Source organism: Plectropomus leopardus, chromosome 2 (genome assembly GCF_026936395.1).
Source record: "Plectropomus leopardus strain MGB_pleo_1.0 chromosome 2, ASM2693639v1, whole genome shotgun sequence".
NCBI lineage: Eukaryota > Metazoa > Chordata > Actinopteri > Perciformes > Serranidae > Plectropomus > Plectropomus leopardus.
The window spans coordinates 35,528,340-35,553,485 of record NC_142177.1 but is presented as its reverse complement, the minus strand read 5'-3'; the positions used below and the strand labels follow the sequence as shown (position 1 = coordinate 35,553,485).

General features: G+C 39.9%; 2 protein-coding genes across 7 annotated transcripts in view; both read left to right on the top strand.

Moving 5' to 3' along the window:
- The window catches only part of LOC121960036 (plasma membrane calcium-transporting ATPase 1-like), a 132,566-nt gene extending 120,990 nt beyond the window's left edge, over positions 1-11,576 (top strand). For 5 of the 6 annotated variants that reach the window (XM_088069580.1, XM_042509639.2, XM_042509646.2 and 2 more), the window contains one exon: positions 3,513-11,576. In XM_088069580.1, the coding sequence (XP_087925706.1) occupies positions 3,513-3,758 (246 nt within the window). In that variant the 3' untranslated portion in view covers positions 3,759-11,576. The remainder of the gene's footprint in view (positions 1-3,512) is intronic. The other variant, XM_042509656.2, reaches the window with a different exon arrangement.
- A 6,827-nt stretch (positions 11,577-18,403) lies between these two features.
- pth4 (parathyroid hormone 4) lies at positions 18,404-24,841 on the top strand. The gene is made up of 3 exons (XM_088072026.1): positions 18,404-18,501; positions 21,105-21,193; positions 22,798-24,841. Exons 1-3 carry the CDS (start codon positions 18,493-18,495, stop codon positions 23,066-23,068), a joined length of 369 nt encoding a protein of 122 aa, XP_087928152.1. The 5' UTR covers positions 18,404-18,492; the 3' UTR covers positions 23,069-24,841.
- The last annotated feature ends 305 nt before the right edge of the window (positions 24,842-25,146 follow it).

The window sequence follows — 25,146 nt, the reverse complement described above, 5'->3', positions numbered from 1 at the left end:
CTGAGCAGGGTTAAATCTGTCAGACTCAGCAAGTCTCTCATGGTTTAACAGCCAACAGCTTTTTAACTTGTGAGCTTTGTGTGTGTGTGTGTGTGTGTGTGTGTGTGTGTGTGTGTGTGAGTGTGAGATGATGTGATTGTGTGTGTGTGTGTGTGTGTGTGTGTGATGGTTACATGTATGCTCTAAGCTGCAGTGCTCAGCCTGCAGCTCTCCCGTGGTTCAGTAATAGAGAGCTTTGAACTGCAGGGTTATTAATTATGATGAAGAGTGTCTGCTGGTGCGTATAAATCAGTGTGATCAGCTGCAGCCTCTGTGGATTCATGACAGAGGAAACGACTTAAGGCAGAGAGAAGAGAGCAGCTGGAGGACAAAATGATTCTGGCTCTGAATGTGATTATAAATACTTAACAGTGTGCATGTGTTTGTTATTTTTCCCAAGTGTGTGTGTGTGTGTGTTGTTTACTGGGGCTGGGTATCGTTTGAATTTTTTCTGTATGAGTGCTGACACCATCAGGGCTGAATTACTAGAAGCCAAAGTGGACCTCAGACCCTGAGAGGCTGCAAAAGTAACAGTTTTCCTGCTTGTCTATTGGTTTGCATCAAAATGTGATTAATTGCAAAAGTGAAACAGTTGCATACTGAAGTATAGATAATCTTGTGGCCCAGCCGTATGTCTGAATTAGGGTTTCCTTGGAATACACATCCAGACTATTTCCTGTTTCTCAAGAAGTATAGCAGGGAAACTGTAAAAAGCATTAATGTTCAAGGTGTGAACAAAATAGTCTGATATGTACAAAATATATGTATTACTACAGAAGTCCTTTACATCCCGAATTGGTCAGACTACAGAGATTGTCTGGGGACATTTAACGTAATCACACTTAATACTAAGGCTGCACAATTAATCAAATATTATCAAAATCACAATACGGCCAAGTGCAATATCCAATTTTTTGGTAAAGAAAGAATTAGTCACAACATAGATTGTAATTAAGCATTGTGGTGCTACAGAAATGCTCCGGCCAACAAATTGCATGGCTTCAGGCTTCCAATGATCATGGAAAACCTGGATAAGTCTTGGAATGTCACAATCTTATTTTTCAGGCTTAGAAAAAGTCATGATATTTGTAGAAATCATTGGAAGTTTTGGAGTTTTGTTGTCAGTAATGAAATTAATTGTTACAGTTATCCTCCAGGGATAACCTTCTAGGTAATGTAACATAACGGGGAATTTATTTTCTGTAAGTTAGCTGCTGACAGAAAACAGGTCTAATGTGTGTCGACTTAGGGCTGCAGAAGACAGAAGAGTCCGTCCTTATTGACTGAACTTTATTCTGAAGTTCAGGTTCAGGAAAGACAAATGTCAGGTCATACATGTTCTCACAAGAGAACGTTTCAAAACATGGTTGAAATCACTGTGATGGGAATGTTGATGGAAAGTGTCTAAATAATATCCACCCTCTATAGGAAGTGGACATCCTGTTCTTGGTCAGGGTGTGTATTTCCTGGTTTAGGTCCCTTCTGTCCGATGAAGATAAATCTTTATGCTCCAGTTTACGATCTGCTTCCAACTTTGTGTTAAATGTTTTGGGAAAGTCCTTTCCCGTTCTAGCACGACGGTCCTCTCGCACACAAAGCCAGCTCTGCAGACCGATTCAAACATGGCAACATTAAGATCAGTATAATATAATATAATCCAAGTGTTTTACCAGTTGAGTTGTTCATTTTCAAGGAAACTGACAGAGTAGCAATGAAACGGTCCATAAAGAAATGTTTGGTGTGGAAGAACTTGACTGTTCTTCGCAGAGCTCTGATCCGACTTAGAGAAAAACTGGATCATCGACTTTATCACCCAACATCAGCGCTGGACCTCAGTGGTGATTTTGAGGTCGAATGCGCGAAAAATCCAGCAGCTGGGTTTAAAAAATCTTGTTTAAATCCTCAAACCAGAAGAGCGGAGGCTGTTACAGCAGCAGATTATGGTTGTGAAATGGCGTTTCAGATTCCGACTTTATAAGTGTTGAATTTAAATATTTTAGGATATAAAAGTCAGTCAATGTATCTGACTACTGTGTGTGTGTGTGTGTGTGTGTATAATGTGTGTGTGTATTTGTAATCGCTACATAGTGAGGACTGAAACACATGTTTAACCAACAGAGTGAGGACATTTTTGCAGGTCATCGTTTCCTCTTTTAGGGTTAAATTAGATCAAGATCAGGAACAGGGTTGGAAATTTACTATTCTGTCCACCTGAAACTGGTTGATTCCAAAATCAGAAAATAGATAACCCTCGTATTTATACATCCGTGCTGGTGTCGACCGAGGCCAGAGGCATTGTGTTTTCAGGCTGTCAAATTTGGCAAAAGCGTCCACTTGGACTCAACTATGAACTGCTTAGACTTTGACGGTTAAAGGTCACCGTGACGCGTCAGTTTCATTTTCGTGAACACAATATGTGAAGAACACCTTCAGGCTTTGGTATTTAATTGTGATGTTGAAGTTAGTGTGTTATCTCATGACCACCTAGAGAGAACTGCCTCAAATTTGGCACAAATGTCCACTTTGAGTCACGGGTGATCACTGCGGTCTAGCATCTGTCTTATTTTAATGGATGTATATTTTGAGAAGGTCTTGAGGGAGTTTCCTCAAAGAAATGTACACTTTGACTTAAGAATTAAGTATTTTTTTATGCCTCTGCGTCGAGGATAGCATAGTCGAGGCCAGAGTCTGTCCCATTCTTGTTCACGTGATATCTCAAATTTGGGGAAAAAAACGTCCACTTGACCTCTTCTGTCTTATTGTGAAACTGATATCTCACTATAAGATAAGATTTTGGTGGTGAAAGGTCAAGGTCACTTTGATCTTGTATTCATCTCATTCTCAACGTGTTATCTCAAGATCAATTTGAGGGAAATTCTTTAAATTTTGTACAAATGTCCACTTGGACCTACGGATGAACTGATAAGAATTTGGAGGTCAAAAGTCACTGTGACCTTGCGTTTGTGACCTTGCATTTAATCGTGATTGGGAAGGTTAGGGTAATGGGCTTGGGAGTGCATTATGTCATATGAGTCCTCACAAAAGTGTGTGTGTGTGTGTGTGTGCGTGTGTGTGTGTGTGTGTGCGTGTGTGCGTGTGTGTGTGCGTGCGTGCGTGCGTGTGCTGCAGCCGTTGTGTTTTTATGCTCCACATTTTTTGCCTGTTTGTGATTTTTGTGGGTTGCAGTTTGTTTTCCTGCACTCAGCTGCCTCCAGCATCCCGTCATTGTTGTTGTTGTTGTTGTTGTTTTTACCTTTTGTGTGGATGTTTTGTAGAATGTAGTTTTTGGTTCACCCACCATTGTCTCATCCGGCTGGCCTCTGTTTCACTCGTTAACGTTGTGTTTTGTGGTTTTGCACCTCCCTGCCTGGATTCAGACACGCGACCACCACGTGACCCATCGCTGCCTGTTTTTTCATAACAGCCTGTAGCTGTTGATTCCCTCTGACGTTTGTTTCCTGTCTCTGTTTCAGATTAAGGTGGTGAATGCGTTCCGTAGCTCCCTGTACGCGGGGCTGGAGAGCCCAGAGTCCCGTAGCTCCATCCACAGCTTCATGGCCCATCCTGAGTTCGTCCCCCAGTCCGAGGAGGAGGCTCGCATCTCCACCATCGAGGAGACTGGAGACGAGATCGACCCCCTCCCCAGCGCCTCCTCTGGGGCGCAGGGAGGAGGAGAGCCGCCCAGCGCCTTCCCCAAGAGCTGCGAGTCATCCATCTGATTTCCTCCTCCCTCCTCCTCCTCCTCCTCCTCCCTCCTCCCTCCTCTTTATCAGCATCATCTGTCATCCCACCAACCGAACTGTCGCACTGAGGAGGGAAGTCACTCTGCATCCACTCATCCTGCACACACACATGCTTCACATCGTCGTCACCCCCCTCAGTCATTCCTGCCACGTTGTGTTTTTCATACTGACTGTGGCGTCGCTCTGCCTGTAAGTTTGTCCCTCCGCCACCACACACGTGTCAGTAGAAGGTGGAGTCCAGAGGCTCCACCGTGGAAGTCTTTGTCCATTCATGTATATTTTTTACTTGATTCTCCTTTTTTTGAAAAGCTTTTAAACTTTGTTGGGTTCGATCTTTGCGGGACTCGCAGCAGCATGTCGTGTTCTGTACTCGCTTCATTCCTGCGTAACGCTCTCTCTCAAAAACGGCACAGAACTTTTCAAAGAGTGCAGTGATTCTCATGTACATACGCTTCCCGCTCCTCTACACAGCTAACAGCCGGGTTTGGTGATGAGAAGATTTTTAGGCAAATGCAAAAATGTAACCTTTTTATTTTGTTGTTGTTTGTTTGTTTTGAAAACAAATGTTAATTGAAGGCTGATTCAAACTCCTGAGAATGTCTTGTGGCTGCGGCACGACAGGTTCAACTGTTAAAAACAATGTTCTTCCCTTTATCGTGTCTGTATGCGTTGGTTTTTTTCTTTAGCAGCTGTGTTGCATGTGGAAGGACAGAATGTTTACTACCCAACAAATATCCAACTCGGCGGCATCCAGAGTGGGCTCGCGCTCTGCTCAGTGGGGGTCCGACCTCATCTCATCCAGTCAGGGTTCTGGTTCTCTCTGCCCCTCCCCCAGTACGTCCACAGTGTCGATAGGAAACAGGAGTGCGGTTCCCCCCTTCAGTAGGATGCATGTTATGTTTCATTTGTGTTGAGTCGCATGATAATCTAGGAATGAATATTTGGGATTCTGTTTAGACAACCATGTATGTGTTAGTCTGCAGCAGCGTCTGTTCGGAGCTCCGCTAACTTCCTGTCTGTAGGACTGAACTTCCTGTCACCACAACAGACTCATCAATACTCATGTAGAGGAAACTGCAGCCGGGCTTTTATTGCCTTGAAATGCTCTTCTGCTCCAGAGCGGGTGTCTTAACTGTCTGCGTACAGTCCGAGTGGTCTTAAATCTTTTACCAGCACACACTCATGCAGGCTTGCAAAGGGGCTGGATTGCATCCCTGCTCACATCGTGCGGAAGGTGATAAGTTTACTCCCCAGTTGGCCGGTGGTGCCTTTCTTGCTGTTTTCACAGCACAGATAGCTCGCATGAAATAAGGCCAACGTACGCTGGACGACTTGACAAGACAGACTGCAGCCTTACCTTCAACCTGAAATCTTTCCGTTGACTCACCGTGTGGTCGGGAGTTGAGACCAGCCCACTCCGGTCCTCTTCTCGTTTGAACGAATGTGCACTGAGCTCGCTGTTGGTTTCGGTTCATTGAGGTTCAGATGCAGATAAAATCTAAACCAGAATTCGTCAGAGACGATCGTCCATCACGCTCTCAGACACAAACTTTTTTTTGCGTTCTTATGTCCTTCCTCCCTCTCCGCTCCAAACAGGCGTATATCAGATAAGACCCGCCCTCTTGAAGTATTACACCAATCAAAAATGACAGCCTGTGACCGTGACACTGTGAGGCGACTCCCCGCTAAACACTGCCCCACTGTGCCGTCCTCGCAGATGACCAAATGTATGTCACGTGGACCCTCACAGCGACCCCGAAAGTGTAACATGGGTCAGAATCGACGGAACATTTCGCTCTCATCTTTCAGGTTTGGACTCTCCAAACTGAACACCACTGCCGCAGGGTCACAAATACTCATGCCTTTGTCCATTTTCAGCTTTTATTTCGACCTCGGTTTCAGTGGTGCCAGATTAAAGCCCCTTTTACACTACGGTGGACAGTTTTCTCACCTTTAAGCCAGAAGTAACAGCGTTGAAGTGATGTCTGTGTACAAGGGACAGCCGACAGGACAGAACGGGATGGGTTTGATATTTTGAGAGATTTAAAAAGCAACAGTTAACAGCTAACTCAAAGAAGAAACGCAGCCAAATATGCCCGCAAATTGGGGTGACAATGAGATCCAGTTGCTCCTTAAATCAGAGCAGAGGGCGACCTCAACCGCCATATAACGGGACGGTAAATGATTATTATTGCCATGTTATGCCATTGTTATTGTTCAGAAATCGCTGCCTGAGACGGACGCTTTTGTGTCTTTTGATTCACAAATAGATCGCTGGCATGCTTTCCAAAATCACACACCAGGGCGGCATTATGCTGGCATTTAGTTCTGTGTAAAAAAAGTGGCGCCATTATGGTACCTCTGTCTAAAAAGGGCTTAAGAAAGACCACCACAGCTCACTTTGTCCTCTTCCTGAACACAGTCTCAAGTTCTTCTCGTCTTGTTTCCAGACCAGATTTGTAAGTGTGTTCTGGGTCTGCCGGGAGCATCGTGGACACGTCCAGCATCCAGTCGGTCAGATATTAAACCACCTCCACTGACGTCTTTCAGGCGGAGCTCATGACCATAGACGAGGGTTTGTACGCAGATCGAGAGCTTCTGTCTCAGTTCGCAGAATTCAGTACTTCATACTTCGGTATCAGTGAGTGTGTTTTTGGTCACTGTGCAGGAAGTCCAGTTCCACCAGACAGGAAGTTGATGGATCTCTGAACAGGGTCTGGACCGTCTGTCTGTGTTAAAGACAAATCTTAGTACCAGTTCTGACATTTTCGTTCCCTCGTTTGAAACTAAATCCGCTGTCAGTTACATCACGCGGCCAACAGCAGAAAAGGTGCGCGTCATCATCTCTCCGCTCTGCTGTGTTTCGATTGACAGGCGTCAGTGTGGCGGCCACGCTGAGGTTCGTGGGAGACTGATGATGTCACCAGTCAGCCTGTAGAGTTAAATCCACTGTGTGCCCCCGCTGCCGCTCAGTACTTCCTGCCCGCCGTTGTCCGCAGATTACTGTCTTAAAAGAAGAAGGAATCATCTTCCAATCAGAAGCAGCGACGCGTGTAATCCCCTCTTAGTCTGACTAGCAGCCATCAACCTATCTACGAACTAGGACACGTTATTGAAGTAATGTGCTACTACTGCCATATTTCCAACTTTTTCGTCATGACTAGGTTCTTCCTCTCCCCTCTGATGAGCTTTTTCTATGTAACTCAGAGCCATATTTTATAGGTTGTCTGTATTGTTTTTTATCTCATTGTTATCGAGGTTTCCTTTGGACTTTCTCACCCCCCCTCTCCCTCCCCCTCCCTCCCCGGCCCTTTACTCCAAACACGACCAAAAAGCAAGGAGAAAATCTTCAGTCGTCACTGCCGAACCAAGTTTAAAGGACCTCTACAATGTTTACATGAAAAGCAAGTGGGTGGCAGTTCGCCTGCGCTTCTCTCATCCGACCACTTCCCTTTCATTCCCTTGCTTTCCTGAATCTTAGAGTTACTATTTAACTAAATGGGGAATCTTTCTTGCATGGTTTTCATATAAAATTCAATGTTTTGCTCATTTTTTACAATTCTTCTGTATTTTTATATTAAGTACTTTTTAATATTTTGGAGATATATGAATATATATGTATAGGCTGAAGAGTTTGGTGACAGTACAGTACAGTACATGAATGAGATGAATCTAACGTGGACTCTGTCTTTTTACAGCTCTCTAAATATTTATGCCACGTGTGTCGTCTTGGTCACCTGATGTTAGGGCTCAGAAACCTGCAGTGACTTGTTTACTTCCTGTCGGCCGTTCAATTGGGATCTCAACAGTCGAGTGTCATCAGCCCCCCTTTTACATGAGTATATTCACTTTATCTACGATGTTGTGACACACTACACGCTATGTGATTTCGCAGTTATCCAACTCCATTAGAGTTCAGCCAACGCAACGTGAATACAGCTAACTGTATCAAACATTAAATGGGAGTGTATAATTATTTATCCAACCTCTGGGTTTCTTTGTTTCTGTACTTTGAAGCTACAATGACTGATTTCTTTGAATGAGTGGACTGATGCTGTTTTCCAACTGACTGGTGTCGGAGCTGACGACTTTAAAGAGGACCACAGCTGTGTCCCGCTTCAGGCTCCGCCTCCTCGGAGGGGGCGTGGTCTATGACATCTTGTCTTACCAAAAACAAGCTCCGACCCCCTCACATGGACCAAAACTTGTGAAAGTAACGAGGACCAAAGCAGAGCCGGCCCGAGTCTGAAACAAACCAGTTAGTTGCTTTGACCCAACTTCCTTGAACCCAACGTGCATCTTTTTTAATTTTCTATTTTATGGCTTTAAATATTTTAGTCCCGTCATCCGACCCCCTCAAATGGACCAAAACCTGAGAAAGCACCCTGAGGACCAAAGCAGAGCCGGCCTGAATCTGAAAAAAACCAATGAGGTCTCGAGGTCTTTGAAGTCACACGTGAAAAAAACTTCCTTGAACCCTCTTCTTTTTTTAACTGTTTCTCCTAAAACTTCCTATGGCTTTGAATATTTTTGTTCCATATTAAGTCTATGAAGTCTGATCTCAAACGGGACTCAAGGTCAGTTTGAACCAGTCTGAGGATAATTGAACCCACAACAAAACCGGTGAGAGTACCCTGAGGACCAAAGCAGAGCCGGCCCGAATCTGAAACAAACCAATGAGCTGCTTTGAGCCTCAAAGTCTTTTAAGTGGACCCATAAAAAAAAAAAAAATCTACCAAAACTCAACGTGCATCTTTTTTTTTTTTTTTAACCGTTTCCCCTAAAACATGGTACGGCTTCAAATATCTTGGTCTCGTTGTAAGTCCATGAACTTTGATTCTAAAAGGGACTTAAGGTTAGTTTGAAGCAGTCCGAGGATGACTGAACCTGCACCAAAATGAGATCCGACCCCTCAAATGGACCAAAACTTGAGAAAGTAACCCGAGGCCCGGGCCGGCCCTGGATCACGTGTCATGTTGTCTAAATTCAGGCCAAAGACAGAAAGGACACCACATTTTTCTATTCGGTCGTGAAATTAAGACATTAAAGGAGGCGGAGCCTGCGACGGGACACAGCTGCAGCTTCAGATGTCATTGCCATTTTATACAACTAACAAACTTCAGAAACATTTCCCGGGAAGAGAGCAGGACTGTTAAAGCGCTCGTGACATCACTTCCTCTTCCTGCCGTGCGTCCCGTCGGCCACAAACGAGACGCACCTTTCCAAACGATGACGCGTTTTGTTTTTGTTCAACTGCTGAATCTGACAGAACACCTGTACAATGTAAATATTGTCATATAAGTGAATGAAGTGTACCTGCTGTCTGTGTCGGTGACAGGAAACGGGAGAGGGGGCAATCAGCCAATCATCGCCCAGCAAAGCTTTAAGGATGCTCTGCCAAAGTCGTTTTTATCTCTTTTCTTCTTCGGCAAAAGTTTGTTTTAAGAAAGTTAGCAGTCACACGACCCCTCCCCCCTCCTCCCCGCTGCCTGGATAAGATTGTCCCTCTGCTTTCGCCACGGTCGTTCTGTGGCTGTGGTGGTCGTCTGTTGGACTGGTTGGACTGGTTGGACTGGTTGCCCTCACATCTCATGCCAGGTGCGCAGTGCAGCCTCGCCATCAGAGACGCTCCAGACCTGTTTGTGCTTCTGGTTTTTCGACACTCAGCAGCGGACTGCAAACATTCACCTGGTTTAAGTTCTCTGAGGGTTCGTTTTTTGTTTTTGTTTGTTTGTTTTTATTTTTTTGGAGTTCATAAGATCTCCAATAGGACTTCTGTATGGAAAAGGAACTCGCTTCTTATCCAGTCATTGTTGCATTTTGACTGCTTCCTCTTCAGAGCACTGCCTTTTTCTCAGAACAGCTTCCTGTTGTCGGATCTTAAGGATTTCTTTGGAGAACCTTCACGTCCACTTCAACATCCACAAATAAAAAAAAAAAAGAAAAAGGTTCAAACGAACTGGAATATCACAGTTGGAAAAGTCATAACCACTCAACATATATATCTGTATATTTATATATTATCTCTATATATTTATATCTAGTATAGATACATGGAGATATATATACCTATATGGTTTCTCAGTTGAACTTTATTGCAAAAAAGACTGAAAAAGATTTGTTTTCTGTAATTACTATGATACACAGTAATAGGCGTTGGTGTTATTTTTGTATAAACATAATATCATCTATGTGGCATGCATGACATATATACAGAATTTGGTGGTTTAAAGCAATATGTCCAACCTGGTGCGATTGGTTCTGTCGTGTTCTGTGTAGCCTAAAGCCACTCTGTGCGAAAAGAGATAAAAAAATAACAACAAAAAACAAAAAAAGAGAAACTGCATTTGGATAAAACTAACTGTTCAGTATATGTGTTCAATGTTCTGTGTTCTGCATGTTTTAGTATGGAATGAAACATCCCAAAATGTTGACTTGTTTTTAACCAAATGAATCTGAGACACACGCCCCGAACACACGCAACATGACACACAGAGACACACGCACACACACACTCATGTATTTGCACTGTGAGGTGAAACACACTGAGGAAATTAAAACTGTGTGACTTCTGATGGATGGATTGATGAAAGATGAAGATTCTTCTTTTTATTTTTTATTTTTTTGGTTTCCATTGTCTCATTTATCCAAAAACGAAATAACTTTTGACAGATTTGTCCACCCATCCACCTCTCCACCGTCCCAACACACACACACACACACACACACACACACACACACACACACACACACACACACACACACACGTGAGACTCACAGATTCTCCTGAACTCATCGCCCGCTCATGTGTGCAGTGAGAGGAGGAGGGAGACGATGACAGTTTACAGGCCTGAAACATTCAGGTGGGCTTCTGTTCTGCAGGCGTCATCATCTCACCAATCACATCCATTGATCTCCGTGATCCATTATCCTCCGGCTTCTCTCTGCTGCTTCGGGCACGAGGGAAAAACGAGGATAATGGAGTTTGTCGCTCACCTGTAAAAATGTCCCGTGTTCATGTTTGAGTCCGACCGATAGATCAGAAAATTTTATCAACCAGAACAGAAATTGTCATCAGAAATGTATCTGTGTTTCTGGCAATTAAGGATTATTTTCTGAATTCATCTGCTTATTATTGACTATTTTCTTTTTGGATTAATCAGTGTATTATTTTATCATTTAAAATATAACAAAATAGCAGAATCTCTATGAATCCCAAACCCAAAGATATTCAGTTCAGCAGTTTAGAAAAGCAGCTCATTTGAGATGCTGGAAACAAAGATTGTTTGACATTTATTGATATTCAAAATTGTTGCTGTTACATTGACTGACAAAAAATTAACTAGTACCTATTTTACTTTTTTTTTTTTTCTTTTCTTTTGAGCTTCGGTTAAAGTCCCACTCACCACAATTTCAAGGCATATTTTTTATAAAAATATTAAATTTAGATTTATTATTAAATTTAGATTTATTATTAAATTTATTCGTTTATCATGAAAAAACACGATTTTTAGTCAGTATTAATCAGGCAGTAATTCATTGATTACTGTCAATGTGACGCTTGAAAGTATTGCTGTTTTAATGTGATTCAGATTTGTAATTTATTTAAAATTTTTGTTAAAACTTGGATAGTTGCTTGGATTTGCATTTTAATCTAATCATTTACTGCCATAAAAAAAGGAATGTTTTCTGAGGATTTTAATCTGGTCGAGATGTTTAAGTCTAAAAGCCTCAAAATGAACCTCTTTAGATTTATATTTCTACACCTGAACAATAAACAACAAACAAATCAGACTGCTTTGGAGTTGTTGCTCTTTTGACGGAGGCTAGCAGTTTCCCTTTGCTTCCAGTCTTTATGCTAAGCTAGGCTAACAGGGCCTGTCTCTGTACTGGACACACAGAGATGAAAAAGATCTAAAAATCAGAGTAGATAATTTAATAAACTGTGTTAAACAGCAACAGGACTTTGAGGAAAGTGAGTGATAGTGTACCAGAGTTTGTGTTTTATATTTCAGTTATCATCAAGTCACTTTATCTGTTTTCGTGTCTGGTTTTTATCAGGATGCAGAGAGAGCTGTAGCGGCATTTAAAGTTTTGCATTTATGTGGGAGTAAATGTTGGACTTTGTGGTCACGTTAAAGTGTGTTGAGACAAAAACTGAAGTCATGAATCCAAGTCGCTCTCAATGCAACCAAATGCAACCGATTTTACGTATTTATTCACCTACTGATTTACTGCATATACTTTATGTAGTTTGTTAAAACACAGTCTCATCCCAGCTCGTCAGATATCGCTGCTTGGTCAGTGCTGATCATGTCTACATGTAACGCGCTTGATGTCCTCCTGCGTGTGCTGTTGACATTCAAGGACGGCCTGTCACATCGTGTCTTTTCAAAACACGCTTCACAGGAAATGTGCTCATTAGATGCAAACAGTCTTTTTCAAAATAAACGTAATATCGGTAAAACATTTCATATTTACGTTTGCTTTTGTGCAACAAAAGCGTGTGGATAGATTTGGAGAGAAAAAAAATGATGGTTTTCGTCAAAATTAATTCGGGAAGTAAAGAGTGAGCTTTCAGTTGAAAGTCCAGGGTTTGTTGGACACTTCGGCTGCACCTCTTGCACGCTCTGTTGGGACTTTCCAGCTCGTTATATTTTGTCAATGGCGGCAGCGTTTCAACCTGACACTGTGTAGCGTTGTGTCATACTACAGTGGGCTCGATTTGACCAAGTATAAACCGACGCCGTTATCGTACTGCCATGAAAGGTTCTGTCAGGCCGCCTTATTAACTGACGTTCACTGGCGTATCATATCACCGCGAGAGGTGGCCTTTTCAGTGACTTTTGACACCAAAATCACTGACCAAGCGGCGATTTTTGTCAAGCTAGGAATGAGAACAGGCTGTTTGTTCAGCAGCGTGGAGGTCTAGATGTCGTTTCAAAGCGTTCTGGACAATTCTTTTGTTTTTGGCCTACAAGTCAAATTATTTCTTAAGTTCAGACTGAAGTATTTCAACAGCTATTCAATGTATTGCTTTTAATTTTTGCACAACATCCTTGATCCCAGAGGATGAATCTGTACGACCTCAGCGATCCTCTGATTTTCGGTGTTGCCCTATCGTGAGATTCACATTTACAGTTTTTTTCACATTTACAGTGAAATGTCTTGACATCTATTGGAAGAATGGTCATGAAATCTGCCACATTTACGACCGTGCCTCCTAAAAATTAATTATAATCACTCTGGTGACAATCTGACCTTTCACGCACCATCTTTGGGTTAAATTTTTATTCGTCAGATACGATTTTATGACCAAATTCCTGCAAAACTGAAGACATCCCCAGCGGACTCAGCTGCCCTTTAGTGCTATTTAGCAAATGTTATGTAATCTGAAATAGTGAAACTGGTGAAATATTATTACCTGCTTAATATTAAATTTGTGGTCATTTAATATTCTTGCATCAGCATTTAGCTCCAGCGCTCTTTTGATAACTGTGGACTCTGAGTGTTGTTTAAGTGCAGAGCGGACGCGACCTCGGTGTCCTCAGTCCTGTCTGACAGAGTCTGAGCCTCAGCAGTGATTTGTTTGTGAGCCAAAATAAAACTTCCTGTGCTTCCCTGTGTGTGTGAGTGTGTCAGGTGGGCTCGTTGACAGTGTGTTTCCTCAGTGTGCGTGAATGTGTGTGTCACTCTCATCCTGTCTGTCTCGATCAAACATCCTTCTCCTGTTTGCTTCAATCTATGCAACAGAATCCTCCAGTTCGGCTCCAAGTGGTTCATCTGGTTCCTCACTTTCTCTCCCTCACACTCTCACTCTGTCTGCTCGTCTCTCGTCTCTTTAGCTGCTTTTCAGTTTTCAGTTCTTTCTACAAACAGAACCGCGACACCTGTACATTGATGTATGTATGTGTGTGTGTGTGTGTGTGTGTGCGCGCTCGACAGGTGCACACACACACGCTCATGTTGTTTTCTTTACTCTTTTGTAAGATATGATCATGTGGAATGCCTTGGTCTTAGTGTCATGTCGTTTGAACTTAAGCTGAACAAAAGATGATAATCAAGCAACTTAGTAAAAGTTGTTACATAAGTATATATATATAATATATAAATATATATAAATATATACAAATCTATATACATAAAATAAAGCCATTGGAATTTGAAATACATCGGTGTCAATTTGTGATTTTTTAAAGAGATTATTTTATATCATCATACATGTTTTTGTGTGTGTGTATATATATTTATATATATATCTATAATGCAGGAGACCAACCAAAAAAAGAGAAGGCGTCTTAAATAGTTTCCAGTAATGACCGACTGCTGTACGTTTTCCTACATATTAACTGACGACTTACTAAAGCTGAGATACTCAACTAGCTCTGCTAAGGGCCGCAGCAGCCCTGTACATGTTTCTAGGATTTTAGGACATTTCTAGGATTTAAGGGCTTTAGGACATTTCCAGGCTTTTAGGACGTTTCTGGGACTTCAGGACATTTCTCTGAATTTAGTACATTTCACGCATTTTAGGACAATATGAGGATTTTAGGACGTTTTAAGGATTTAAGGGCTTTCCTATGATATTAGGACATTTCTAGGATTTTAGGACATTTTAGGACATTTCTTGGACTTTAGGACATTTCACTGAATTTTGCACATTTCTGGGATATCAGGACATTTCTAGGATTTTAGGACATTTCTAGGACTTTAGGACATTTCTCTGAATTTAGGACATTTCTCTGAATTTAGGACATTTCTAGGGTTTTAGGACATTTCTCGGATTATAGGACAAATTGAGGATTTTAGAACATTTTAGGGATTTAAGGGCTTTTCGATGATATGAGGACAATTTTAGGATTTCAGAACATTTCTACGATTGTAGAAGGTTTATGGGATTTTAGGAGATTTCTCTGAATTAAGCACATTTCTAGGATTTTAGGACATTAGTGGCTCTGCTCGGACTTCTGTCGGGGGGTGTGGGGGATCCTCCACTGTCACTTTTTTTGATAAACAAGCTCTTTTTTGGTGCTGTTTTATTCACTCTGGCACCTTATGTACCCCCCTTGGCGCGGGGGCTTGAGGTTGAGTATCACTGACCTAAAGAAATCAACAATTTGACACAAAATAGTGACTTACTTGTGATCTTAGAAAAAACGAAACACTTTTTAGTCTAGATATCAAATTTGATTTAATGTTTTTTGTTACAATAACACATGTACATTTTCTTTTTCAATATCACCTTCTTTTAAACTGATTCTTGCAGCAGTGGTAAACAGTTGGGCCTCTAGGGGGCGCCATCCGACAGTTGTTACACTTAAGACAGTTTTTTAAAAAATGTTCTTCGCTTAGGCTTTTCTCATTTCCCAGTTTGTACATCCTCGATTCCTTTCCTCGCCTCCTGTCCTTGTATCTTAGTCCCTCCTACCTGAGACGCGACTTGAGGAGGCGAGGAAAAGATACGAGGAGAGAGGAGACGAGGTGACAGGCGTGTAACAAAAAGAGATATTCTTGATTTGGAGTTGTCATTTTGGAGCAGTGTCGATTAAATATAGCTCTTTTACACATCTCGGGTGCCAAAAACACTCGTGGAAACGTGCATCCTCGCTCTCAGCTCCTCCAGTAAAACTCCTCTCTCCTCGCAACTTTGTCCTTAAGATGCATTTTAGGAATTGAGACGTCCAACAAGATGGCACGCTCAGATTGATTTCCGGGTCACAGGCAGGAGGACGGAGGAGAGAGGAGACAAGGAGGTAAAAAAGACTAATGAGAGGAGCCCCCTGTGTCTGAGTCTCATCCTCTTCCTCAGAGTCTTCAGCTGCTCGGTGCAATGCTGCCGCCCCGTGGACACCCGGCTGCTCCACAGCAGAGAGGCCTGCTGCAGAGCTGCACGTCAAAGCTGCGAGTGCATGATGTGGAACAATAATCACATTTTATTCTGTAAACTTTGTCTTATTTTAGGCTCTTTAACCCTTTGAAACCTGGATCGACATCAATTTTCTTGTGCGAGGTACAAGGTAGATTTATTGGTCATTTTTGGAAATATGTTTAAAAAAATTAAATTCAACATTTTCGTTAAATCTTTTGGAATCGAAAGAGTAGTTCAGGAGGAACAGCCTGGGGAACGAGACTGTTTTTGTGCTGCGTTCACATACTTTGGCGATGCTTTCTGACCCTTTGAAGACTGAGCGAATTGGTTTGTTTTCTTTTGAAAAAAAAATGGGGAGAAAGATGAAAGGAAATGACCAGCTTGTCAAGAAATGTTCCCAAAATTGCAAGAAATTAGTTAAATGTGACAAGAAAATTACCTAAAAATTAGTTTTCAAAAAGAGGGGATGATTATTAGAAAATTGGGGGAAAATGCTCAGAAAAAAATAGATCTCATAATCATTTTAGATTTAAAATTATGTTACAGAAAAATAGAATAAATGCATAAAATTAATAATTTTTCAGAACATTTTAAAGGTTATTTTCTTGTTTGTTTGCTTATTTTCATTTTTGTTAAGTTGCTTATTGCCTTCTCTCCATGTTCTTGGAAGGGATCAAACCTATTTGCTCAGGTTTCGAAGGGTTAATACTTAAATAATTTGACTGCTTCTGGCTCTGTGACACACCCGATGTCGAAGCAGTTAAAATGTTTATAATGTTGATCAGGAGCTTCAGAGGCAGCGTTTTATAAACCCTGTCAGTCCAGTTCAGAGCTGCAGCTCTGAGGACGAAAAGGGACTTAAATTAATAAACCTTTTAACACCTCAAGTGACTTCAGTTGTTTGAGAAAATTGGTTTAATTTCTTTTGAAAACATGGAAACAAGGGAACGAGCAACTTGATAAGAATTGTCCTGCAAATTGCAAAAAAAAAAAAAAAATGTTAATGTTGAGGATAAAATGACTCAAAAATTAGCTGGTGGTGATTATGAGATATCATTATTATTATTATTATTATTATTAATCCTTATTACTATTATTAAAAAATAATAAACAGATTTTAAAAAACAAGGGAAAAATGCCAAGAATATATCGATTTTATAAGTAGGCCTACATATTTAACATCATATATTTCCATGTTATATTTTACCCTCACCCTCACTGAACAAGGCCCTGAGACACTTGAACTCCTTCGCTTACGGCAGCAACTCTCCGGCGACCCAGAGGGGACAATCCACCGTTTTCTGGCAGAGACATCCCCAAAGCTGCAAATGTTTTTCCTCAAGCCTCCCTCAGTGACTCGTGGGAAAATGTGCCTTTCTGTTGTACAATTTCTGGCTTTGTAATTTTGGTGATTTTTATTTCATTTTCTTTAAAACTTACCAAAATTGTGAAAGAAAACATTTTTAGCAAAAGAAAGAAAAAAAAGCCTCAAAAACAAGCATTATAGAAAAAAAATATCCAAACAGTTTTAAAAATCACTAAAAATTGCTAAAAATTTTAAAAGAAAAAAAGAACTGCCAAAATTAAAAAAAATAACAAAACATAATAAAACTTTTCAAACCCAAGGGCATGTTTTTGTTTGTTTGCTGCATCCACACATGCCGACAGTCACAGTGTGATGAAGCCAACAAAACCGCATCATCTGCAAAGAGCAGAGAGGCAGCTGTGAGGTCCCCGAACGTGACCCCTTCTTCCCATCAGCTACACCTTGAGATCCTCACATTTAGGTTGTTTTAATTAGGAAGAAATTTAATAAATGACTGTTACTCCTAAATTTGCAACGAGAATTAAAGATTTCATCAGTGCAGGCCATGATCGACTGTTAAATTTGTCCTCCATCTGCTGATTAATTTCTTCCATTTTTCTTTTTAGCCGTCTCTTTCTTCTCTGTTTGTCTCCATTCGTCTTTGACTTTTATTCATCATTTACTCTCTAATGGACTAAATCACTCGTCCTCGCTGCATCTCTGCGCCCACGAGCCTCTGACTGCAGCCCACATTTCTCGCAGAGGGAAACTCGCCCTCGAAGGTGTTGTCAAGACGACTGCGTCTCTCACGACGACTGTGGTGACACCGCGGCAACCAGAGACTCCAGTTTATTTGGGTTCATTAGTGTTGGAGGTGGTGGTTGTAATGTGAAGGAGCTGCAGAGGAGCTCCAGGCGACAAGCATCTCAAGTCCAGACAATGTTTGGAAAAGTTAAAACCTGAGCCGACAGATGCTCTGCTGACGCTCGGTTGTTTATCCACACTGACTCATCCGTGTGTGTCTGCACTCTCAAACATCAATAACACCATTCGACCCCATTTTTATAAATTCCTCTTTGTCAGACGCCTGAATCTCTCCGAGAGGAACGGGGCGGATTAGACCAGAAAATAGAAAAATGATAATCCCTCAATTGAATTTCATCCTCCTTTTCAAAACACCTGATTATGTAAAGAGTATCTGCGAGTGTGTAAACCTCCTCCTCTGTCACAGCGAGGTGCAGGAGGCTGTTTGGGATTGTGTTCACACAAATAACCCGGAAAATGTGTGATTTTTTCACACCACAGACACAAAAATCACATGTCACAGAGATGACGGCTGCTGACGTTTGTTTCATTATCAAATCAAACGCCCCACTTTGAATTTGTTGTGACTCTTAAACCAGTGTGTGTGTGTGTGTGTGTGTGTGTGTGTGTGTGTGTGTGTGTGTCGGGGGCTCTTTATAAAAAGGTCTGGAGGTCGAACCAGAAGTCAGTTTAGTGTCTGATCATTAGAGGAGCTGCTGCCACCAACAGGGATGATCAATGTAAGTACCTTTAAAGAGTCATCACCTGTACCTGCTTTGTGTGTGTGTGTGTGTGTGTGATTTTTTGTTATTTATTTTCAGGTAATTTTATTTGCAATTTTTACACTATTTGTTTGGTAATTTTTGGGCCATTGCTCATTGCCTTCTCCCCCGTGATTTTGAAGGGGTCAAACCTATTTGCTCAGGTTTCAAAAGGTTAATTTTTTAATGATTTGACTGCAAGAAAAGAAAAACTAGGGAATAATGTCCAGAAATTATACATTTTATAATTAGATATTTAAAATTATGTTGCAGAGGAAAAAAAACATACGTTTTATAAAAATTATTTTTCCTCTCTTTTGATTTAGTATTTTTTTCTTTGTTTCTTTTTGTCTCTTTTTTTTGCTTTGTGGAAATTTCTTGTGTGTATGTGTGTGTGTGTTTGTGTGTGCAAGCACGTGTGATTTTTTTGTTTTTTAGTCACACGTTAATCTGTGTATTCTTAAACTGTCTGAAGTTACTTCAATTAATTTGGTGATTTATGTTTTTATTAATTTATTTGTGTAACTCTTCCGTCTGTATAACAAACTGCTTTATTCAGGCAACAAATCTTCCTGTTTAAGCTTAAAAAGTAAGACTTTATAGGTCTGTGTGACGTATTTAAAAAGTCAGTAAGAGATTACTGTAAAATTTTATTCAACTTTTTTTAGAAGAAAAGAGAGAACTGAGGAACAGGAGCTCATGGTTTTCTATTCTTCTGGATGGACATTAGACATTTACATTTGTTTTAATGTATACTTATGTTTGTTTTTTTGGTTTCAACCCAATCACCACAAAATAAATGTTGGCATTGTCCGTTTCTGAATATATTACATTTGTACGTTATTATGCAGTGGATAAGCTTCATGTTAAAATTTTACATTTCAATAATTTAACTTGTGGATGTGTTCACAACCCATTAGATTATGATTGGGGAAAGATCATGTTTTGGCTCAAAATACCTATTTTCATGGTGTAATCCTGGAAGAAAACCCAGCAATATCTCGCTAAAAAAACACAGCTTTACGTGGCCCGATCTCCATGGGAAAAAAACAGCGATGGTTTGCTAAAAACAGTCGACAGGCATCTTGCCGAGTTAAAATGTCATCCACTGTCCTCTCTTCCTTTCAGTTACAAAGTCAGCTCATATACTACGTCACCTTAGAGAAGCTGATATGATGCAAATTAAATGTACAAATGTTACATACCGGTATATTCATGGTTTACAAAAAAACGCCAACATTTTCATCTGGTGACTGGACTGTTGGATCAATCGATCAGCCAGCTCAACTCTCCGTCCTGCACACCTACATTTATCCGTAACGCCTTCCTCTGCGTAGACCTGCAGAGAGTTTTACATGTAAGGAAAACCATCTTTCAGCCAGAGAGCAGAGCAGAAAACCCTGAGCCTCAACAGTCAGCCACCGCCGACTATTTACTGGTATTTGGCCGCTTTTGACGCTTTAGATTCCAACAACTCTGTATTTCCACTTTAACTGACCTCTATCTGTGCAGTTTACGCACAAACAATGTATATAATTCTGCTGCAAACCGCCTTAAAGACAGTCTGTCCTCTTGAGAGGAAAATCTTGATTATGTGATTATGTCTCCCGTTGTTGGTTATTCTTAAAAGGAGCCAAGATGGCGCCAGTCGCCCTTCTCCCGCTCACTCCTCTTAAAATCGACAGGTTGAGCTCGAGCTGAGTGCAAACAAAATTCCTTTTGTAAAAACAATCTTCACGTACGTCAGCATAGATGTCCTCAAAGCTTTCCATGTCACTCGTAACACAGATTTGAATGATTTATGTAGATCACATTTTCAGGGTCACAAAATCTGTAATTCTGGATTAATCCAGAAAAATCGCATCCCTGGTAAATAGTCACAATTTTAATTAGTCTACATCCTGCAGACGTCGTAGTCAGTGATCAAACAAAATAAGTACACTTCCACTGCAGCCCTCCAGGTTCTCCTAAATTATTGAAAAACCTGAAAACACCCCCAGAGATGAACTCAGTGAGGAGAAATCCCAATCTGCAGAAACCGACACATCTGACTGTCGGTCTTCTGGTCCAGGTCTTTTCTTTTTCGGCAAACTATTTACAGTAAAAAACAAACAGGTTGTGGGTAATGTTTCGGCTGATTCTTGTATATTTAGAGTCAGTAGGGGATATTCGTCCTTTTTTGAGCTCTAAGCAGTCATGTTGTGTTTTTCATTATTTACTAAAAGACGGCTCTGAGGTTTTGCACGGGAAAAATGAGAGAAAAGCCACAGAAGATTGTGTGTTTTAGGTCATGAAATATGCATCATACGGATCTGCTGCTTACAGTGTGTTTTATATAACTCCTCTGAAATACAACATTTATTTTTTCCTTGTGTCTTTCCTGTTTTGTTGTGAGTGATTTCACTTCCTCACAGCTCAAAATGTTATTCAAAAATAAAAACAGTTATTCTTTGAGCTGCTCACAACTGGTAGATTTTTCTTTACTGGTCACAAACCAGAGGGGTTGGGACTGCTGATCTAACTATCTAAATAGCTAATGAAATGTATTTTTGTATAAAGTGTTTCTTGCTGTTTGCTTTCAGAAAATGCAGAAGTCCTACAGACCTGTGCAGCGGCTCGCTGTCCTGTTTCTCATCGTCTTTACAACCGGCCAGTGTCAACAGAACGGGAGGTGAGACGTCTGTTTCCCGCCCAGTTTCAACGGTTTTCTCTGCAAATGTTTTTTAACTGCTTTGACATGAAAATGATGGAGTTGCTTTATAAATGTAGGAAAATGTTTTGGTGGAGCTCAGCTGTAGTTTAGATTAATACTTTCAAACCCTGAATAGCAAAACATCAAAATGTTTACACAGAAGAAATCTATTTCCAGTTCCCCAAAAAAGCCCCAAAACACCACATCTCAGCTCATCATGAGGCTAAATGTGCTGCAAAACATTTTGTTCACAACTGAACACGACCAAAATCAGAACATGTTCTCCCTGATGTTTTTTTTTTTTTGTAGTTCACTGAAATGTGAAATTTGATTTCTTGAAATGTCACTTTGCATATGTGGGGGATGTTTGATTCATCAGTTCACCGATATTTTATAAATTAAATGACTTGAAATTTCAAACCGCAGATGTTTTCATGTTTTTAAATCATAAAAACATGGTTACAGTTCAAGTTCAAATGCTCATGTACTTTGACCAAATCCCGCATGCTGCATATACTGTATATTTATATTATTTACAACTTTACAAAAACATTTGACTTGTGTATGGACATTTTTATCATGTTGTTGGTCACAGTATCATGTAATAATGTGAACAGTTATGAAAATAAGAATTTTTTTATGACATACAACTTATACATTCATACATATGTCATACGTCTAGAGAGATTTTTTAAAAATTTGGCACAAATGTTCACTTGGACTCAACGATGAACTGATCAGAATTTGGAGGTCACAGGTTTAGGTCAATGTGACCTTACAAAACAAGTTTTTGGCCATAACTCAAGAATTCATAAGCTAATTGTAACAAAATTTTACATAAATGTCTGACGGGATATAATGAAGTGTCGACATGTCATATCGATAAGGTCAAAGGTCAACTTCAATATGACATCATCATCTTTAAAAACACTTTTCTGCCGATTATTCAATGTCAGATCTCGAAATCAACAGGAGAGACATTTGATCAGATATTGAATCAGTGACTCTTAATCTTAACCCTCTGAAACCTGAGCAAACTGTTTCTTTCAAAAACATGGGAGGAAGGCAGCGTGCAACTTAACAAGACATGACTCAAAAAAAAAAACCAAAAATGAATAAAAAGTTACAAGAAAATTACCTGAAAATAATAATTTAAAAAAAGTAAAAGTACAAACAAAAACAAAGAAAATGACTGGAAAAAAAGTGCAGAAAATTTTAAAATATTTTTTTTTTCTGTAACATGATTTTAAACATGTAATAGTTTTCTGGACATTTTTCTGTAGTTTTTTGATAATTTTGTAATAATTGTCACACCTTTTTATTTAACCATTTTTTAGATATTTTCTTTGTCATCTTTTACTAATTTCTTGCAATTTGTGGGACATTTTTTGTCAAGTTGGTCATTGCCATTTCAATGTTTCTGAAAGAAATCGAACCAATTTGTTTAGGTTTCAAGGGGTTAAAACTGTGAAGGTTGTAAAGATCTTCTGTGCTGACAGGTTGAAAATATGTGATGCGTCCTCTACATAAATTTTGAATCTGACTCTGTGTTTGGATAAAAAGTCTAATCTCTCTCCCTGCAGCCGTCGCGCTGTGACCGAACACCAGCTGATGCACGACCGCAGCAGAAACATCCAGAGTCTGAAGAGACTCATCTGGCTGTCCAGCGCCATCGAGGGTCTCCACACAGCTCAGACTCGCTCTGCTGCGTACAGCCCCCCAAAAGTCCTGGACCTGGCTCTGAATCCAGCGCTGGTCCCTGCTGCCGGGAGCCCCCAGCCCACCAGGGTGCAGAGCCTCCTGAGAGACTTCTTTAACCCTTACCTGACCCAACAGCCAGACAGAGAGGTCTGAGATCACTCTGATGCATTAACATAAAGCTACTGTAAACAAATATAAAAAATAATTATCATTTTGTGTCCATTGTTTGTCTTTATAGTCACCCATCCAGCTGCAAGTGTTTTGGAGGGTTATTCCTGTTCCCAGGGTGTTTATATTCCACAGTTTGATATGACACACAATGGGAACCTGGAAAAATGTCTCCCTGCTCTGTAGTTAATTAAATTAACATAAAGTTTGGTTCGGGGTCAATAGTGAGGGCTTTAAGGATCACAAAATTGCATTGGCACGTCTTATTTTAGGAAATAGTTACTCTTTTTTATGTGTGAAAAACTCCCAAACTGATCTTAGCTCTAAATTTGAAATAATAATAATAATTGGTCAACCTATTTATTTGTTTCTTTATGTATTTATGTGGCTCGTTGGTCTACGGGTATAATTCTCTCTTATGGGTGTGAAAGAGTCATTGTATCTGAACTCTGTGCAATGACAATAAAACTTAATCCAATAATTAAAGAATTGCCTCTTACAATTATAAGTTGTACAACATCAACTGACTGAGCCATCATGCTACAGTTTCATAGTGGAAATTAATGGTAATTAAAGATGTGAAGGAAAGTACTTAAATACCATTATACAAATGCTGCACTTACAGATTCAGTGTGTAAAATTTATGGGGATTTAGTGTAATCTAGTTCTGCAGACTTCAGATTGAAACCAGCTGAATCTTCTCCCGGTTAGAATTTCTTCTGTGTTTATTGCTCAGGAGGTTTTTACCAGAAGTCAAATTATCCACAAAAGTCTTTTTCTCACCAAAGCAAAGACTGATTTAACGTGATAAAAGCACTGAATAAAGGAGTTACATGTTTAAAAGTCAGTGTTTTTGCAGCTCCCTTATTGCAGAGGTGCTGTGAACCTCGGTGACCAATGCAAAAATGCAAAAACACAAAAATACAAAAATGCAAAAATGCAAAAATGCAAAAATGCAAAAAAAAAATTTAAAACGTTTTAAAAATAAAGAAAAAAAAAAAAACGCATGAATATTAATGGCCCTGTCTAGAGCCAGTGTTTGGTTTGTCCATTCTGTAGTAATAAATGGCTCATTTTAACAAAAATACTATGATTCTTATTTCAAGATGATAATACACTAAAGAACACATACTTATTACATTATATTCCATTTCTGCAGAAATATCCCTCTAAATCCTACAAACTGGACCTTTAGAAACTCTACTGAATAGTAGCGTATTTATGTTTTATGCTGCGTTATAATTTCACTCGACAACATTTAGGGATATGTTGAACATTTTACTTCACTACAGGTATTTGATAACCTGAGCAGTTGTGCTTGAAACATCCCTTTGGTGCATTAAATAAAAGATAACTGGAGTCCTACTGTGTGCAAGCTATTTTAATGCCTTTTTAGTCCTCCTCAGAGTAATGAATATTTTACTTGAGTCTCCCTAAATGATGTGGGGAAATCCATGACCCTCCCTGTACCATAACCTACCATATTTCAAGGTTTCTGGCTGTGATAAATGGTGTGATTTTAGAACGTTTTGATGAAGCCATTAACAAATAAACATTTGCTAAAGGCATTCAAACAAAGTTTTGTGATGGAGTTTGTTATATTGCAAATTGTAAATGTTTACTTTTATTGTAAAAGCATATCAGTACCAAATATCAGTCTCATTAACTACTAATAATCCGTATCGGTATTGGCCCGAAAAAAACAATATTGGTCGACCCCTAAAAAGTATACATCATGTATAATGTTCTACACTATTCCTTGTGTAAATAAATACAATCTTAACTTTTTGTGAAAATATATTGTATTACTTTCAGAAATACAAAAACTTGGTAATGAATTCCATGCCACTCGATAATGCTCGATAATGCACTGTCCCTTTTCTTCACTGTTGTATTAACACTTTTACTTCACTGTATTATCTGAGTACTTCTGTTTTATGTTGGCTTTTGAGTCAGATAGTTAAGAATAAGACTTGATTGTTTTGTTGTTGTTTATTTTATTTGAATTGGTTGATTAATTAGTGAATTAATTATTATTATCTTTGGATTGCTATTGTTAAAGC